This window comes from Apostichopus japonicus, chromosome 10 (assembly GCF_037975245.1).
Source record: "Apostichopus japonicus isolate 1M-3 chromosome 10, ASM3797524v1, whole genome shotgun sequence".
In the NCBI taxonomy this organism is placed as follows: Eukaryota; Metazoa; Echinodermata; class Holothuroidea; order Aspidochirotida; family Stichopodidae; genus Apostichopus; species Apostichopus japonicus.
In genome coordinates, this window is record NC_092570.1 from 17,468,516 (window position 1) to 17,489,175 (window position 20,660).

Sequence of the window (20,660 nt, forward strand, 5' to 3'; positions counted from 1 at the left end):
ATAAAAAATGTGTGCACACTTTATGAAAGACAGTGCTATATTTAAAAAACACTGTCTGGTTGATAAGTATGTGTTATGTCATAATGAAATGTGCTGATAGTGAAATATAGAGTATTGAAATACATAATAAATGTTGCATACATCATACATTAAATGTGTGTTTCTTTTTACTGTTGCTTGCTGCAAGTGCGATGCATTTAAGGTTAAGTATGATAGGCCTACATCTCCAGTTAAAGGGTTCCATAACTCGTATTAGTCCTTGAGTCACATCCAACCTTAGTTACCTTATATAGTAACATCACCCTGCTTGGGCGTCATGGGACGTCACTCCCCCACCCCTTGGGTGGGGGCAGTTTTGCATCGTCATTCTAATGCAAAACGTTCGGGCATTGAACCAGACGATTTTTTTCGAGAAATTAATTGGGGTGGGGAGGGGGAGCAGGGAGGAAGATATGTAATGCACCTAACATGTTTCCATCAACCATGACATTCGGCAGCAGAAACCGGTCACCAGCCGTAACAAGACATACCTACTATAAACTTCAACTATTGATCAACTTAATGGCAGTTGCTACTTCTATTTGATTGTTTCCTGTGATTCAGTCTTCCGATTTTAACCATAGTATTCCATATCTTTCGTACTTTTAATTGTACACATTTTTCATTATTTTTTCGTTCCTTTTGTTTAAATAGAACATAAACTTCATGTTGTATTTAAACATGTTTACAGAGGACTTTTTTCTGTTTCTGTCCCGCGCATGATTTCTTGTGTGCTTTTGAATCTTTGTGTTGACACGCCCTGGTACAGTAATATACAGCTTTACACTTGGGACAAGGGAATGGTTGCTGACCATTCGGTTGTTTCGTGTCTCCACAAGTCTGGCAGAAAGTAATGTTCATCAATGTATGCCGTTGATCCTGCGAACGATACGAATAGTGAAAGACTGTCATGATTTATCGCCAAGAATGACTTTACGCAACAAAGGAAACATGTTGGTTATACGTTACAGACAGCTTAAACAAAACCAACTATATATGAGAGCAAGGCAAATTACTTTATCCAAGTTTTTCTTTCAGATTTGGAGAATAACTCTTTAACCTTGGGGTAAGGCCATATCCTTGTTGTAAGAGTCTTTGGAAACGATGGGTCGGCCTACATATGCTTATGTCAAATTTTTAAATTTTATCTACGAGTACTGCAGGCAATTTAAGCGTGACAAACGTTTTGTTTGCAAAGTGACAGACTGCAGTCTCCAAGTATATAGCAAACTCATGTCTGTATTTTGTAACAATTTCTGCAATATGATATTATGAGTTAACATTTTCTAGCTTACTGTTCCTGTAGGAGACGTTATTCCAATAATTGCTTGAAATGTCCACGCAAGAAGTAGTGTGATTTTGTTACATTCTAAAACACAAATATCCATTTCTCAGTCACAATTGGAAAGATGCACGTGATGTACCGAGATCTGACGTCACATATACACAGAATCAAGATTTATTGATTGTAACAAAGGAGCCTTACATTGATCAAATTTCCAAAAGAAGAAGTACCTACTTTGTTTTTAAATATTTCGATTCGTACAGTCAGGGTACGATTGAACGGGAATAATGTAACTTCTCCTATAATGCGAGAGTAATATGTTGAGCAACGTATACATCTTACTCAGTTTCAAATCACCCCAACTCACCTTGGACAAGGTAACCACACGTTTAGCTTTCAAAATTTTCCTCGTTGATCCGTTTTTCACAAAATTGGCGGCGCATTTCCTAATACCATTGACTTTTTCTCGGCGTTCTTTCTGTTCATTTGCGCGGTTTTCCGCATCGGCTGTATCGATCCCTTTATCTTCTTGGGCATTACCGTTCGCACATCCGGGATTGTTTCTGTGGCAATCTTTGTTTTTCTCTTCCTTTTGTTCAGCTGTTAAAGGAACATACTCGTTCTGCTTCAAGAGTTCTGCAGCCTTTCGTTCATCTTCTTCCCTCGCACGATTTGCAGCTAAAATTTCGTCGAGGGCCCTAGCACCTTTCCCACGCCGTCTGCGTTTGGCTTGTTTTTCAGACTGTGGTTGGAGTTCGTGGTTCACTTCTTGCGGTTGCAAAGTAACGACGATCCCGTCGTCGTCGTCTCGAGCATTCTGGACAGTCTTAGCTTCGTCCTTTTCGTTTATATCCATCGCATCTGCAGATTCGCATCGAAGAGGTTGTAGGGTTGCCACGGAAACAGCCATCTGGTCTTCAGGCTGACATTGCTGAACCGTTGATGATGATGCCACTGCTAAACTATCATCTGTTACCAACGTGCCGGACACCTTCTCGTCTTCAACAACTGCTGTGGGTTCTATAGAGCTTTGAGCAATCGTGCATGATCCATCAGCTTGGGATGGAAGGCAAGCTGATCTTGGTGGATTTATCCCTTGAGTTACTGGATCTTCACTGGGCTGATCAGTCCCTGTTTGCGCAGTCGCAGAACACGTCTGCTCATTCTGACAGATATCTTTGCCCACGTTTTGTACAAAAGAACCTCTTTTTGGTACATCCGTTTCCTTTACATCAGCTCGAGCCTTCTTATCAACATTCCTGACCAATTGAAAGCGTTGATCCTTGGGCACGGCAGCTTTTCCTGTGAGTGGTTGGGTTTCGTCTTGATGTTCTTTCAAGTTGTCAACCTTTTGTAATCGAATTCCTTTTCTTGCTCCTATCTCTTGTTCCGTCTTCACGTTTTTGCCGTTTGCAACCACATCGCTCTTTCCACTTGTTTTGTCGAGATCGGCACAACTTGGAATATCATCCTTTTGAGCTGAACAGTCGGAAACTGTAACACTGGACCGTCTACTAACTTGAAGTCCATCTTTCGTTGAAGCCTTAACTGTGGAGAGATTGCTGTGCTCTTTCGAGTCACTGGTGATAGCTGGCTTTTCGTTCGCGATATCAACTCCAGTTTGGAGTTTGTTAGTTATACCAGAAAATGGTACCTCTTTTTGACAATGTCGATTTTCGAGCTCCTTATCTGATGTCACTCTTCGATTCTGGGACGTGATACAACTGCTTTTGTTTCTTGAGATACTGGGATTACCAGGATGCACAGAAGACGATGCACTCTTATCCGTCTTATTGTCCGGGACGTCGACTCGCTGGTCGTTTTTGGCCACATCACAATCTGTCCTCTTCGTGGCACCAGTGCTTGTAAAATTCTGTTGTAAAAGCTCAACGCCTTTTCTGTCGGGTACAACGTCTTTAGCATCTAACTTGGTCTCCATTTCTTGCGTTGATGGCATAGGTTGAACTTTGGTATCTACAACATTTGCCTTGCGGTTTGTATTTGTGTTTGGACAATTGACTCTCTCTGTTTTTAAGTTGATTTCCTTCAAATCTTTGTCAGATTCAGTCGGACGTGATTTGGAAGGTTCTTTCCAGCTGTAGCTTCTCCTTGTGATAAAGAAGTCTAATCTTCGGGCTTGCCTCAGTGTTTCGGCTGCGTTTTCTTCATTGGTTGAATATGGGTAACGTATATCTGTAGCTCCATTTTCGTTCAGTAAGTTGCAAGCATGATAGGCAACACGCTTTTGGCTTTTCTGAGTATAACGAAGGTAATGGTTATCTTTCAGTGGAGCTCGAACTGAATACGACACCGGGTTGTCGTCTTTAGGTAGACATATTCTACTATTTCCGTTATTTTTTTCATCAGATTCGTCCAGTTCACGTTGTAAGTCCTTTAAACTTTCCTTTACATATGAAGGTTTTTCAATATTGACGTTAGAAGTCGTCGGCATTTCTGTTGCTTGGTTAAGGTTTCGCCAATCTCTGTTTGAATTTGCGATACCATCGTCAATACCACGTGTCGCTTGTGATACTGCAGTCTCTGGTATATTATGTGAACCGTGAGCCGAGAAACTGTTCAAAGGTACATCTCCTTTTTCATCGACAAGTATAGCCTCCAAACCATCGTGCTGAGCAGAAAATTGGACCCGTTGGATCGAATCTACGGTATCTTTGAGATTCTGCGGAGAAATTGAGAAAGTTCTTTGATTTTATAGGAACACGTCTAGATTAGATAGGTAAGAGAGGTAAGATCATCTGGTAATCTAAATAACACAAATTGAAGGATTTCTTGTGAGCTGCCCATGTTACGCTATTAATGCCTACTTTAACAATAATAATAAGCTTTAGTAAGAAATGTCGTCTGGAATGGTATATGAAATTTGATCTATTGTGAAGTTCTTATACTATTTGCAACACTTTTCATCCATAGTTTGGTTCTTGATAATTTCATTTCATAATAGGAAGAGATTGAAATGTTCGGTTTCACTTACTAACCAGACGTATTGTTCAAGTGCGTTACAAGTGAAAACAGTAACGGTCAATAACTAAAGGTATAGGCCATGGTGAGATTGATTGATAGAAAAGCACTGCTTTGAAAATATTGACGACCGAAAATGAGGACTAATGTTGGTTTTACAACATAACTTCCGTTGTTCATGGCTACGAGAATATCACATTTACGAAATGCCTAAACTTTAATTGTTTTTTTAAGAACAATAGCCAACGCACATTTGAGTCGAGATGCAAGAAACTTTTTCCACCGAACACAAGACTTCTATAAAGCAGCTATAGGCTATATAGAACTAGATAGTACAATTTTTGCCTCCAGTGCTTACCCTATACCCCAAATCGTCCCGTTAGCCGTCGTAGCCTAACGTTACGCCTAGCCTTCTGTGTCCTGAGCTACTGTATAGGCCTATAACTTTAAGCTTCGAGTTGCCATATCAACCCTATACATTATAAGGTAACTTACACTTGGTTCGTTTGAGGACAATTCCTCCTTTATGTCAGAATGCCTTGAGTGTTTTCCTCCCATCTTCAAGGCAGAAAGAATTGTCGAAGTAAAAGGTATAAATCTTGCTATCTTTACTCAGTTAATGTTTTGTTTAGTTCTCCATGGGTAACTCTCGACCGCTGTTTAAATATATGCGTGTTTGATTTATATTTGAAACGCAAAAGGTATTTGTTTTGTCACAAATAATCAAGCCATTAACATTTGTTAGATCGCGCGCAATTGTGAACGCCATTCAGGGTTGCTGCGTTGATTCGATTACATGTCACTCAGAGCCGGAGATCTATTATGCGCCTTGAGCTCTACACAACATCATTGTTATTACATTAAAAGTATTGTGTGCAGTCTACAATCGCGCGCGTACCGGTATACCGCCTGCGCATATTGACGGGCAGGGCCATTGAAGAAACATTGTGAACTGGCGTGGAACATGCGCGGAACCCATAAATCCCAGATTTTTGTTTGAGCGACTGATCCGGGGCAAAGACTTCTCATTGCCCTATAGCAGAGACACTTCGAATATACATGCACTGCATCTTCGAGTTCAATGGAGGTGCAGACAGGGTTCTGCCCAGGGTGGATTGAGTGCCGGCAGGACTATCTAAGCGGAGCGCCACCATCAGTTGGCGCGGAACGTACAAGAAAATTGTGGGTTTTGGAAACCCCCCAGATGATCTTTGAAATGAGATCTCATGTCTGGAATTTTTCATAATTAATGAAAAAAGTTAGGACAAATATCTGGAGCACCAGAGTACAGACCAGCCGGTGGTGCCTATTAAATAAATCATTCAGGCTGAGATGATAATTTTAGATGGGACAGTTACTTACGACAGTTATGATATACACACTGAGCGACTAACACTGCTTCTCATGTATAGAGTATAGTGAATACAAAATCTGAGTGTAATTTCATGTACAAATAAACAGTAAACTAGTGAATAACTCCGATCAACTGCGCGATATCATGCAGTGAACCTTTGAACAGCGTTTATAACTGTAGTGTTACTGTACGTTCGACCCTCCGGCTATGGAGCTGTTTTTTGGAGTTCCTATCGAAAATAAGTGCCGGTCGGAAAAGTCACTCAGGCAGATTGTGGCGGTCGGTAATTCAGCGTGCTGGTCGGGCCCGACCGGCGCCGACCGGCAGCGGCAGAACCCTGTGCAGATATATGTTATTCATCTATGTGTTTGCATATATACAAATGTGGAATTCTCTGTTTGTATATCAGGTGCGTATCCAGGGGGGCGTTGGGGGCGCGCGCCCCCCGGGTAAGGAAAAGAGGAGAGAAAAAAAGAGAAGAAAAAGGGAAAAGGAGGGGGGAAAAAAGAAAAGGAGGAGAGGAAGGAAGGGAAAAGAAAAAGAAAAAAAAGAGAAAAAGGAGAAAAGGGGGGGAGTAGAAGATAGCCAAGACCTCGGGAAGAGAAAGAGGAACAGCCATAGTTAAAGCGCTGATCCCTACTATATACACAGGGTAGCCAGTGACAGATCAAGGATTACGGAGGGGGTGTGCGCCTTACCCTACCCCTTACACCGACAACTCCATTTTTGACGTTTCCATTTTTCCTCTCTCACTAATGTATCTATATAAATACTATATATGGTCTATCATAACGCGTGTGTGTGTATGGACGCCTTAAACAATTGTACAATTGTGCTATATGGAACCAACTGTGGCTGGCCTTGAACTCGACCGAGTCGTCGGGGAACATGACGCATTTCGGGAAGGGGCGACCGCCCCCCCCCCCGAGCAAATTTTCTTTATGACATCGCTAGTAATTTCAAAATAGACAATGCTTAGATGCAACTTACAAGGCCTGGGAAGTGTCATTTCCAGCGATCTGGGAGGCATTTTCGGCCAAAAATTTTATTGTACCCTTCGCGCCAACTCATGGTGGCGCTTCGCTTAGATAGTTTGCCTACTGGCTTCGCCCCTCCCTTGGCAATTATTCGCTACACGCCTTTTCGAATTTGTAAAGCAAAGAGCATATATAACATCATATCAGTGAGCATTGAAATGCATGTTCCAGGATGAACAGCCCCAAAAACTGTCTATGTGTGTAGTCAAAGGCGTAGGAGCCCAATTGGATTTGGGGGCTGTAATGACTTGCCCGAAGAAAAAAAAGCCAAAATTTTTCGCGCGCGAATCGCGCGTTCAACATATCGATGCCAATATCATATAAACAAGCATCGGTCATTACATCGCATGCCATCGTTTACCGTACGGTCCGTGAAAGTTGCACAGTATCCCGCCGGATGCTAATGTAAACAACCAAATGTCTTATGTAGATGGAGAAAAAGCATACAGATCCATTTATGTCAAAACTCTCTTTTACAGTAGTAATATCGGCCAAGCTTAGAACTTTATTTTAATTACTAGGAGATCATTTTTAAGCTATTCATTGCTATTTATTTTTCTTTCAGTAGGTGCCAGAAAAAAATGGGGAAAATTTGGTTGCGGGGGGGGGGGGGGGGCTGCAGCCCCCGCCTCCTACGGGACCTACGCCTATGTGTGTAGTGTTCGGTTTCGATATACCTGATATCGGAAATATCTGCTATTTTTCATTTCATTTCCTTTTTATAATAGCCATTATAAGAGTTTTAATATTTGTACACCAATAAATTAACTCTGTCTGAATTTTCGAAAATTTCCTGACCAACATTCTTCATCATACTTTCCTCTACTCGTGCAATTTTGACCTGTCTGTTAGGGGTTGAAGGAGGTTTTTCTATATTGGTTGTCCATGATTGAATTTTGTGCAACATTATGGGTATGTTCTGAAGTGATTTTATTCACGAGAAATGTGAATTTTCAAATTCTCAACAAATAATGGGCTTAAAACCTGGAAAAGTGGGGCTTTCGGATATCATGGGCCGTGACGTAGAATCACCTACAAAAGCAATGATCCATAGGACATGCAATGAGGTCGAACATGATGTGTGACTGGTGACAATCTTCAAAAAGGTTATGGATGGAAAAAACTTTTGGGAAATACTGCGGTTCTCAGGCAAAAGTGTACATCTGGTTGGTCATTTTCAAGCCCGAGAAGTGCCATTTCCGGTGATCTGGGGGGTATCAAAACCAGAAATTTTCTTGTACGCTCCGCGCCAACCGATGGTGGCGCTCCGCTTAGATAGTAATTCGCGCCCCCCGGGTTAGAAAATCCTGGATACGCGCCTGTATATTGTAGTCTTTGTAGATAACCTGGCATGTACAATATTTGCAAAATATGGTCACTGCAAGTCCCAGGCAATTTTGGGAAGATCTTCTACGACAGCCTAGATTTGGCTTTCATTGTCAAAAAGCATTAATTTAGCTGATTTGCTACAGGCCTGTATAACCATTTCGGTCGATCATCACCATAATTACTCTTGTGGAGGGGGGGGGGGCGTAGATATCTAGAATGCTTAATCCGTTCTTTTATTTATTGTAATAATTGAATCCAAATATGTCCTTCATCGAAGGATGTCAAACTTGGTGTTATTTGAGATCACCACAAGTCAAAGTCTGCAGGCAACATTGTAGACATCATCCCAAAAGTAAAGCGTGAATGAACCTTAGACGTGTGCAGTAACCATAGAAATGGAGGGGTTTTTCTTGGCAGTAACTAAGAACCAGTGTCGATTACTTGAGATCATTTAGTTTTACGCTACATGTAGCAAGAAATCACTAAGCCCTAATGACAAGAAATATTTTGAGAAATTGTTTCCTTACTCTAGATACTTCCTTATTAAAAACAATATCCTTACCATGTAAGATTCAGAATACTAGAATGTTTATAAACAGACAAATTTCTGATAGTATATACTCTTGGAAGCGCTACGGAATTCGAGTTTCATTTATAACCATACACTGCCCACACGAACGTGAATAAATAGTTCTCATAATTGTTTACAAAATATCAAGAAACAAATGCATTCAAATGTGATCTATGGTTTGTATATTATTTTTTAGTGATATTTTAACAGAATATGTTACAGTAGTTTTCACAGTAACATTGGGAAATACGTACGGAAAATTGTTGCTACCAAAATATCCCCCTTTCTTTGGATTCGTCAATCAAAGGTCAAAAGGTCATACTAATTCCAACCATGCATGCTTCTTACTGATGAACAGTATTTTGTAGTCGTACGTTCAGTGTGTGGAAAGAGCCGGCATACATGTCGTTCATTATTTCTGTGTTTCTGTCCTTTTCGGCCTCTTTTCTTCAATGACCAAAAGAGACGGGGAAATATCAGTGAGGACGGCTCACTATGATCGAACTGGGGCTGTGTCCAAGAGATCGCCTACTCGTAATGAGCTACTGGAATGCGGTTCGAGTCCATCTAAACAGAATCACATCCATCAACGTTACTCACAGACACAGACCAGCGCTAACGATGGCAGTTTCAACATGTATCGTGACTCCCGTTCGGCCCCAAATTCAGTGCCTGGGTCTGCATCGGGATCAAGGGCCAATTCAAGGCCAGGGTCAAGGCTGCAATCAAGATGCAATAGCCAAGAGTCGATTATTGACCTATTCGACTCAATGTCCTTGAAATATGGACAGAATCTGTAAGTTGGAATATTGTCACTGTCCGTTTTGTAGTTCAGCAATATAGGGAGTGAGTGCATACTTTACAAGAGCAATCGTCCGACTAGAATTTTACCGACCAAAGTTTGGTACCTATAATTTCGAAACGAGCCCTTTACATTTAAAATCTGTTTTGACCTATGAAAGCAATATATTTCAGATAATGAGTTAACCTTCACGGGAAGAGGTTTCGATTAGATAACGATATCCAAATTTCATGCGTAAACCGCCCACCCTAATTGTAGGCCTAATGTTATCAGTATCTCGTACTTATCTGTACTTAGGCCTAGTCCAAACCGCCTATGAACCGCTACATGTGGCGGTTACTAGAATCGACTCAACCACTGCGAATGAATATTTGTTTGGACAATATCAATGAAAACCTATTCCCGTTTTGGTCACGATTATTATTGTTGATATTGGTTATGTTGATCCATGATAGTTATTGACAATTTCCATTGACATTGAACAATTCAATTCATTGATTGTTGTTGCCACCATAAAACTATACACTGTGCCGTAACTGTGCGTAGGTCAACCAATGTTGTTCATCAAACAAGTTAAATGCCTAGATATATGCAGAATCCAATTAAATAATAAGTCAACCAGTACTCTACCAATGCTTTTTGTAGTAGTCCACCATGCTTACAGTAAAATTCATAATGTGTGATGAAGTTATAATACAACACCATGACTATCGTTGAGCAACATTACCAATATCCACCATAGTTATCATGACCACAACGAGAATCTGTGTCTAGGAACAAAAGAAGGGGAGAGGGAGAGGAAAAATGCTTTCTCTGCTACTATTACTACACTAATATACAGGTTACTGGCATCTCATATCATGTCATATCATTACTAGCACCCCAGAGGAGGATGCTTGTTAGGGGTTGCCAATAATGGTATGAGAATCTAGCAAAAAGTTGTTTAAAATACTGACGTTATTGTTGTGCAAGCAACTTTTGCTAAATAATGTTGCCAAAGAACATGCAATCAATGCTTTCTCTGTCGATGTAACATGAATCGGTGCTTTGCGCTATCGATAGTACTACAGTAGCCTAATCACTTTCAATGATCTATGCTTTAGTTTAGATAGCGGACCAACCCGCTATTGATGACACAAGCTAACAGTGTTCCACACTATCAATGAATATCACTGTTTATGCCCCTACCTGTGGATAGTTCACATTCTCGGTGGTCTTCATCCATGTGTAACAGGGTGGCCAGGATGCAAAATACTCCAATATAATACAATATAATTACAGAGGAAAGAAACAATAGGAAAACAATGGTAAAACTTCTTAAATAAATTACACTTTACCTTAAATCTGTTAGTAAAATGAACCCAAACTACTAACACAATTGTTCAGAGGTCACTGAATGAGGAATTCATAAGTAGACAATAATAAGGGGGTTCCCCTAGTTAATACCCTCTGCGCATGCCCAGACATTGTATAGCAACCGGCGCTCGACCTTACTTACGTCCACGTTCATCCACAACAGTTTTAATTGACTTTTAGAGCGGTTGCAATAATTCTGGTTAAACACGTAATTTTGCATCCAGAAAACACACATGTCATAAATTAACCTTGAAGCACCTTAGCACTGGAATTATCATAGGAATAACTAATGTAAAGGCAGAATTCATAATGAAATATATAACAAACAGTACAATGTTTCAGTGGCTACAAGTGCAGGCGATCGTCTCCTCATGGACTATACTAACATGCACACTTATAACATTAGGCCTGCTAATAGCGTTCAAGAATTTCTATGGTTAGAGGCTGAAAGGCAGGAACACAGTTAACGCTATGATTTAATGGAATGCAGATTGGAGGGGGTAGGGGGCAGAGAGATGAGTATAAGTATGAGTATAAACAATATCTCCCAGCATCAGATTCAAGCTTGTGGAATTTTGCTGTTGAATGTCACAATGCTTTAATTATTGATCTTGAAGCTTCAGAAGAAACTTAGTACAGTAAGTGAAATAGAGATTATCGAGCAGTATCAATAAACTTTGTAAAAGAACTAGTTTTAGGTTAGTCAATGAAACTAAGAGGAAAATAATATTCTAAATATCCTATTCAAATTTGTATTCAGTTCCTAATATACATCATATTTTATCCACAAGTCACAAGTTTGACCAATTTCCCTTACTGTATCTGTGGGTAAAAAACAACTGTACACAGTGTATTAAAAGATTCGTCACACAGTACAGTGCTACTGTACCATGTATTGTCCATTCAGTAGTCCTGGGATAAATAAGTGTTCAAAGTTTGTGAAGTACTTTTGAAGGCTCACAAGTCACAAGTGTACTCTGATAAAATACTGTGATTCCTGTGTTTTAAAAAAAAGAATATATTTGGACTTGTGTGGTAACTTGGGACCATTTTCCTACCACAATTGCACAGCACTTAATAAATGTTGTAAGGGTGTGAGTTGTGCTGTAAATTTCTTGAAAAGCCTTTTACAGTTTCCTACAAACCAGTTCCTACATGAAAGGGAATTTCCATTGTACTCATTTTAACATGCGACTATTTCTGTACAACAATTAGACTGAGCAGTTTTCATTCTTTTTCAGAGTGATATAAATAGAAACAGTATGTAACTGAAGATTTGTTCCTCTTTATGCTAATGGATATTTATACACAATATAAAGACACATTTGAGATTGTTGCATCATACAGCACTCTACTGTGTGTCTGCACATAATGTAGACATTGTGTACTATATCTTATCCAGTACTACTTTACATTGTGTGTGTACTACTGTACTTCCTACATGATTTGCTCTGGATACAAGTTTGTACTGTACAAACGAATTGAAAAAGGAACTGATGAAACTCACATCCTCAAATTTTAAACTGTACAGTACAGTCAGTTCAGTATACAGAGTAAGCACAGACAAACCAGCAAAACCTTTAAAACCTATAAAAAAAAAAACTTAATTTCAAATAACAGCTCTTTTATCTTTCAAAAATACTCTTTATAATCTTTAAAAACCTTTAAACTTTTATTTTTATCATTTTTTTTTTTTTTTTAAGATTCAGTAATATTGTAGAAATATTGTATTCAGTCATGCTAACCATTGGCCATTCAGTTTTTGTAGAAAGCCAGACATGATTCATAACGACTAACAAAGAACAGTTAATGTAAGTCAGGTATTTTAAATAAGGGCCACGCAGATCATGTAACGTAGAATTATATATTATGATATTTTGTTGAAGAGCTGCTGGGAGGTCTGTACAGTACTTAAGCTCTTTAAAGTATAGCACAGTACAGTACAATCCAGTACTTCTGTTTGATGAGAGTCACATAAGTTGATCCTTTTCCAGTATGTATCATGTACATACTGTATATGTGTATGTTCAGATTGGAGCATAGTTAGAGTAATTCAAAATATAACTTTTAAGATGCTGACAGCGTTTGCTAGTCCGGGTGAAACCGAGCCCCCTCTTGTTACTTATTGATAACCTCTCTATTTCATTGGAACAATCATGCTCGAATCCATGTGAACACCATGTGGGTCACAGTCTAATTTCCTGGGAATTTTTTTTCGTTTTTTGGCATCATAGAACATGTTGTTCAAAAAAGAAGAATGAAAAAAAAAAAACAGAAGTCTGCAGTGATCAGAGTGAAAACAATTTACTGTAAGAAAGAAAACATAAAATCTGAACTATAGTATGTAAATTATGTCTTTCATGTACCAGGTCTTTTCAGATACTGAGGTGGGGAGTGGGAGAGGGAGGGGGGGGTAGGCTGGTAGGAAAGAGATGGGAGAAGCTGGCACATGACAACTACAGCCCACCATTGTACAGTTCTGCTGCTGAATAAGTGGAGTTGGTTCCTATGTTTCTGCCAAGAAAGTTTGTGCCAACTGTAGACTAGTGTTCTGTTTTTATACAAATATATGAGCAGATGAATTATGAATTATAATCAGGAAATACTGTGCATCCTGTTTATTGTGTACATTGTGCTAAAATGATATTAAAAAAAAAAAAAAATTGAACACTTAACGTTACCTTTTGCAAAAGAGGATATTACCTGATAGGTTTGTCCATAGCATTCAGGGAAAATTCTAAAAGATTTAGTTAAGATGAGTTATGGGCGTGGAAGCAAAGTAAAACTCACTCAAAGCCACAGTGTGAGTAAAATCACACAATCTTGATGGTTTTTCTCTTTTTTGGCAAAATGTTTGGCCCGTGTACAAAGATGGAGGGAATTCCAAATGCAAACTTATAAATGCAAATATTGCCTTTGTTTAACGTTCCTCCTTCAAAACATCACTCAAGAAATGCTTGGCTTTCAGTTAAATCCATGACTGGGCACACTGTTTTTCAACATCAATGTACATGGAGGTAGAGACATTTGTTCCTTCATGTGTGTTTGATATGTATGTTTCAGAAAAGAACCATATCCACCCCCCCCCCCACTCTGGAAGTATACAAAGACCGGGTTTGGGTTTGTTTACCTACAGTACCTGAAGATATTTCATATTTTTAATCTCTACAAATTGGCCAAAATTTTGGCAAAGTACATAGAATCTTCGTCATTTGGTGAGTTTATATACTTCAGTTAGTGATCATTCATGTTTACAAATGACTAAAATAAACATCAAAGATAGATATCAGGTTGAATGTGTTTTAGAATGGTGTGCCTAACGAGGGTTTAAAGTACTGTGCAGTTAAAGGGTGTGAAGACTCGCGCAAAAAGAAACGTCTAATGCCGGTAATCTGACCTAGTTTCGAATAAGGTGTAACAGAAGTGTTAGACACCACCATTGATCCCAGAAAATACACACACAGCTTGCTACCGTCGGTAATTAGACACTAGTGTACAGTCAGTACATACAGCTGAGGTCGATACCCACAGCACAGTATACAAATGATACAGCGATGGACATCTCAGGCCCAGCTAAAGATAACAAGGTATCACGTTTCATTACTGTTTGCATTTTGTAGCGACACGAACAAAAAATGTTACTTGCAAGCAACAGAAAATTCACTTTTTCAGATGGCCGCACACGGTTTGGGGCAAGTCTTTCATGCCTTTAATGTTGCAAAATATAATATGGCTTTACAGTATGTTCATTAGGAATCATATATATTGGCTTCGGTCAGCTTGCGAGTCTACAAGCCTCCATGGCTTCTTTCGCGAGTTCCTGCTTGCGGGAAGATCACATATACATACATACATACATACATATAAAGGTGGCAGCTTGTAACAACGTATGTCTATAAATCAGCTGTATATTATTATACAGTAGTTTGACATTGAAGTTACAGCTTTATAAAAAACAATGTTGACAAGTTCTACCTTTGATATCAGTAGATCTGAGCTTTTAAAATTTAATAGGGGTACCTCTTCATCTCCTTGCATTCTGCTGGTAGTGGAATGTGGATAAATAATATTATTTTACAGAGGCCTTGACCTTTGACCTCTCGGTTAATATCCCCAGGAAAAATACAATGGCTTAATCATGCCATACATGTGTCTGTCATAACAATTTGTCTGGGATTAGCTATTAACAGGCTCCACTGTTAAAAATTTCCTAGTTTAACAACAGAATATGTTTGCGTCAATGGTAACCATACAGTATGGTGGTGACTTAAGTTTTCAGGCTCCTAAATCATTTTAACTATCCATTGAATTAGCACATGTATGATATTTGAAAGCTTTTCAGTTATGGTTAACCTTTGAAAGTTCCACATAGGAGTGAAAAATATCAGAGTTTAGCTTGGTGGTTTTGTGTAATTCACAAACGGTGCATTAAATTGGACACCCAAGACAGTTAATATACATGTACAGTTTTTGGTTCTGTTTATTTTTACTTAAAATCTACTACCATGTAGAGGAATTTTAGTGCTAAAACATCTGTTTTGAGTTTGTTGCAGGACAAGAATCACATATAAAAGTTGCATAGACAGTATACTGAATATATATCAATATAGGTATTCAAGAAGAACATGATCAGGGAACAATTTATTCAGTAGCGCATCCTAAAATGCTATGCAAAGTGGACAAATTGCTATACAAGTGCAAGGATAGTATACAGTAGTGAAATAGTGAGTCTTTGCACTGTATAGGAAACAGTCTTTTATACAGTATGAGAAGAAACTTGAGAGCCTTCAAAAAGAGCTACAAAAACTTGGAACACTAAATAAATTATAAATAATTCCCTGAAATTGATAATTATCCTCTAGACTCGACAACAACAAAAAGAAAGTTTGCAAAATATAAAGTGATGAAAGAACAAAGTGGCTATTCTTACGACTGTTCGTAAGAATAATTTCCGATTACGCATGCGCAGTTGCTATTTTTATGACAGGAGTACTATTTTTACGACCAGGAGTAACAATAATTTCTGGTTAGGGTTAGTGTTAGGGTTAGGATTGGGGTTTAGGGTTAAAGTTAGGGTTAGGGTTACCCCTACTACATGCGCAGTTGCTTTATTTACTTTACTGCGCTTGAATTCGCCTTTGTCGTAAGAATAGTTTATAAATAATTGTTACGACTAGTCGTAAGAATAGCCACGGCCATGAAAGAAAGATTGATAAGGAAATATAATATTATACAGTACTGTACTGTTTATATTGCAACTGCAGGGCTGCCAATAAGTAAAATACATTTCCTAATCCCCCCCCCCCCCACAAAAAAAAACAAAAAACAATCCTATTAAGTATAAAAGGAAAAAGCTTGTATGATGAAACATTTAGGGCTGACCGTTATAAACCAGCAATAATCATTTAATCCTATTTTTACCCGCATTAACAATACAATGGTGGCCAAAAGGGGGGAATCCCTCTACTGTTTGATGGATTCTATCATGAATATGTGCCAAGAAAAAGGAAATCTTATTTGTGTTTTTCCATTTTGTTTTGTATTGCATTTTTGGAATAGACAGACAACTGGTGATGGTATGTGCCATAGACCAGTGGCGATGGTCTGTGCCATAGACCTACAGAGGCGATGGTCTGTGCAATAGACTATTTATTTAGTCTAGACTAGTCAACTTTAATTGTTGAATCTTTGCTATTGAAAGAATCATTTCTAAGTGGTATAGAAATACATTAAAACCTAGACTGGTAGTAATGTTGGTTAGCAACAGTCTACAACAAAACAAATTGATGTTTGGGCCTCCCTTAACTCATGAATTCACTCAGCGAGACCTTTAGATGCTATGTATGTACTGTACTTGCTGTAATTACAGTATGACATTAACTGATATTTGCACAGTGAAAGTTTTAATTTCCCCTTCATTGCTACCTCGGAATGCTAAGCATATTAAATAGCTAGTGGTACAACAGAGGGTTGCTGTACATTCTAATGTCTAGGCACTGATCTTTAATGCGGATTAAAAAGCCCCATGCAGAAACTGTTGAGAACACTCTCTATTATGCTTTTACTGAAATAGCGAGATATATAACCCAGCACAATGGACTCATTTTTTGCTTTATTCTCAACCTAAACCCAGTAACATCTTTCCCTTGTTACTACAGACCTCAAACTATGTACAATTTACACTCTAACCCAACAAGAACAAGAACATCAACACCTCTACAGAAAATACTTTTAAAAGAGGTTGGGTTGGGTTATTGCTCTTTGTTTTATCAACTAGTACAGTAATTGAGCTTATATATGTTACTGTATGTACATCCTGTTATTAGACAAAAACATAGTGTGCATTAAATTAACTCCTTTTAATGAACAGTCTCTAAAAATGTGGCTAGCTTTTTCTTGTTTACGTCACTTGATAGGAATATTACTTCCTCTTTTCACATTAGCTGACAGTTCGTTGATAGTACAGTGAGTGCATGGCACGCTATTGTTATTATAAACAGTGGAGGTTTGATTGCGTGCTTAGATATTTCACATACAATCTTAGAAAGAAAAACTAACTTGTTTACATGACAACCAAACCAAATGCATCACTGAGGTTGATGTACATTAATTCACTGTATGTTGGGCATAAATTGTTTACATCATGCATGTTGGGAAACTCTCAGTAGGACAAAGGTCAAGATTCATTGAGAATTCCTGTGAAACCCAGTGAACTGCCTTATTCTGTGGATGTACTGTATAGTTCTATAAATGACACTTTGTTCAAAGGGTATGATTGACATGAACAGACATGCATTATTCATTATGTAGGAGGAGCTTAGAGTAAACAATCAGGTAATCTTCATTGTTGCAACAGGTGAAATAAATCTTGTTTGAGTTGAATTTGTCCCTTGTTGTTCACATGGGATTCACATGTCTAAGTATAGCAAGTTGGTTTGGTGTAACATGACAACTTCCAGTTGAAGGTGAAGGACGTTTAAACTTGTCACATGTTGGGTCTGCCCTAAGCATTGCAGATATGGTAACAGTGTTGTACTGTACTTATCTGTGTTAAGCTCATCACAGATTCTCATATATATGGAATCTAGTAGATTCTTTGGCTGCATTTAGTCTCTAGAAGGTAAGATAAGAGATTGCATAGATAAAATTTACAAATCACTTTATGGCTTAATATTCGAATTAAATGGGTTTTTAGGTGCCTTTATATCAGTGGTTTGATTTCTCAGCCATAATTAGTTGCTCTCTGTAACCTGATAGTGAATACCTCTTTAAATAATTAATTCACCGGTGGAGCTCTACATCTAGTAGACCTGTTGAAACGTATTAGACAAAAAATTTTTTTTAGATTGTGTAGTGTGATTAAAGGCAACCTTTTAGTCATAGTTGACAGTATGTTTGTTCCCAGGATTAAATTCGGATTTTTATTCTCCATTTTAATTTTGTTTTTTCCCCCAAGAAATAGAACAATGGGAATTGTTGTTTTGATGACCTTCCCCTAAACAAAGGGATTTAGTTTAGATGTAGATGGTATACATGTGTGACAGGTGCTATAGATTATACCCCAGTGATACCCTAGACCAGTGGTTCTTCATCTTTTTGGCTCCATCCCCCCCCCCCATGACCCCAATACAAAACGTAAAAAAAAAAGAAGCCCTTCAACATGTCTGCCAAAACTCAATGGAATGGCTGAAATTGTTTTGCAATTATCGGGCGATCAAAAATCAAAATGCAGACGAATGCTCAACAGGCTCAGACAAAGTCATACGGTTGGCCTTGAGTCTGTATGTTGCTCAGACTTATACTAGTATTGGCTTAGACTTAGCCTTTGGGTTGGGCTCAGCCATAGAGATAAGGGATTGGCTCAGACTTTGCCTTTTGGGTTGGGCTCAGACATTGAACCAAGGGATTGGCTCAGATTAAGATTATGGGTTGGGCTCAGACATGGATACAAGGGATTAGCTCAGACTTTGCCTTTTTTGGTTGGGCTCAGCCATAGAGATAAGGGATTGGCTCAGATTAAGAATGAAGATTTGGCTCAGACAAAGATATAAGGGATTGGCTTAGACTTAGCTTTTGGGTTGGCTCAGACATAGATACAAGGGATTGGCTCAGATTTAGAATCAAGATTTGGCTCAGACATAGATATATAAGGGATTGGCTTAGACTTTAGCCTTTGGGTTGGGCTCAAGACATAGATACAAGGGATTTGCTCAGATTTAAAATCAAGATTTGGCTAATGGATGTACAGTATACAGTATACCCATGATTGTGATTGCCTTATTAAACACACTCTCTGGTTTTGCTAATACCAAGTCCATACTGTACATTAGTGGTTGACTCAAAACTTTTCTATGACAAAACCGTAGTTAGATATTCTCTCTTTGGATTTGACATGCAGGTTTTGTAAATTGTTGTATTGCCACAATAGCAATCATTCATGAGTTGCACATGTGTGTGTGTGAACTGGAGCTCTACAATCTCTTCAGGTATTTTTAGCACAGAAGGGACCATAACAATTTCACTGCCATATTTTTCTCGTAATATTTTCATACCTGTGGGTTTGAACAGACCTAGGATTGATTATATTGAGCATGATTTATCGGAGGTGGGGAAGGGGGGGGGGGAGGGGGTGAGAAGGATAAAGGGGGATTTTGCATATGTTTGTTTGATGTGGTATTTACTGTTCTCCAATCTCCATCGGGTTCAACTCACATTCTTTCATTCTCTCTGATGTTTGTTCATCCAATGTCATTGGTATTCGAAACTATGAAGTCAATCAATACAAAGGAAGTCAAAGGGACATGTTGGCCTAGAAATTTAAGCAAGTTCAACTGTACCCAGTAGGATTCTTAATTACAGCTCTCACAGATTGGTGACACACATGTTGCTTGTTTTGATCTCTGGTCTGCAAACATAAGGGGGGAGGCAAACTTTGTGACTTTCTCTGTGTCCTTCAGGCTGTTCATTTACAGTTAACAAGCTGTTACATACTGTAGCTCTGAATGGTAAAATTCATATGCAGTGATTTATAATGAAATGTTATTTAAACTTGTCAGCCTTAAGGTAGAGTATGTACAGGTGTATAGATTATTATATGTAACATTCATGATACAAAATGAATAACAACAGGCCAGTCATGAAATGATTTATGAGGTTTGGAGTTTTGCTGGTAGTGGGAGGGCAGTATTTTGATCATAGCTAAGTACAGGGGTGGGATTTGATGTGTAAAGTTGGTGTGGGGGGGGGGGAGATGGGCAAAACTGGGAGAGGGATCTAAGGGGTTTGAGCGTCTTAGATGTAATATCGGTGCAATATGTATATATGTTGTTTCCTAGTACTAGTTGTGTATTTGAAAATGTAATTAAAAGTGTTGCCAGATTTGTTAAAAGCGACGTAAAAAGGAACAAGTGGATTTAAATAAGAATCGTCATAATGGGTCAAGCTTTTCTATCACCTGTTTAAAAGTATAAAAATATTGCAGAGTTGTCAGTATTGCTGTGGCATAGCCAACCAAATTACAGATGTAATTGGATGAAAAAAGCCAATTCCAGGTCTGGGAAACAGTGGGGGCCCTGTGACTTTGTCAAGTTGTTAAAGTCACCATAATCCCTGTCAAAGTATTGCAGATAATTTGACTCAGTACACTACTTTGTTACATAACCCATGGAGGTAAAAACAGACTGTTTTTACCTCCATGCATAACCTTAGCGATGTAAACACAGCATGCTATTTATACAGTACCTGGTTGTCGTCTCAAATTGCATGTGAGGCGGTATGGGCTACCGGTGGAGTATGGTTTGTGCGGTTAGTTAACCAAGCACGTCTCATGTTGTTTGTTGAATATTGTAGCCGTATTGGATGTAAAGTGCATAGGGGCTCTGCCAGGAGTGTTGTCAGTTCTTGATTAT

At 38.7% G+C, this 20,660-nt stretch overlaps 2 protein-coding genes across 3 annotated transcripts in view; one reads left to right on the forward strand and one right to left on the reverse strand.

Moving 5' to 3' along the window:
* Positions 1–651: 651 nt before the first annotated feature.
* On the reverse strand, positions 652–4,984 carry LOC139974963 (uncharacterized). The gene is made up of 3 exons (XM_071982528.1): positions 4,799–4,984; positions 1,692–4,004; positions 652–918 (listed from the first exon to the last, which is right to left on the reverse strand). Exons 1-3 carry the CDS (start codon positions 4,859–4,861, stop codon positions 715–717), a joined length of 2,580 nt encoding a protein of 859 aa, XP_071838629.1. The 5' UTR covers positions 4,862–4,984; the 3' UTR covers positions 652–714.
* Positions 4,985–8,939: 3,955 nt separating this feature from the next.
* LOC139974789 (MLX-interacting protein-like) overlaps positions 8,940–20,660 on the forward strand; it is a 33,507-nt gene continuing 21,786 nt past the window's right edge. The window contains exon 1 of one of the 2 annotated variants that reach the window (XM_071982218.1): positions 8,940–9,390. In XM_071982218.1, coding sequence (XP_071838319.1) covers positions 9,047–9,390 — 344 coding nt within the window. In that variant the 5' untranslated portion in view covers positions 8,940–9,046. The remainder of the gene's footprint in view (positions 9,391–20,660) is intronic. The other variant, XM_071982217.1, reaches the window with a different exon arrangement.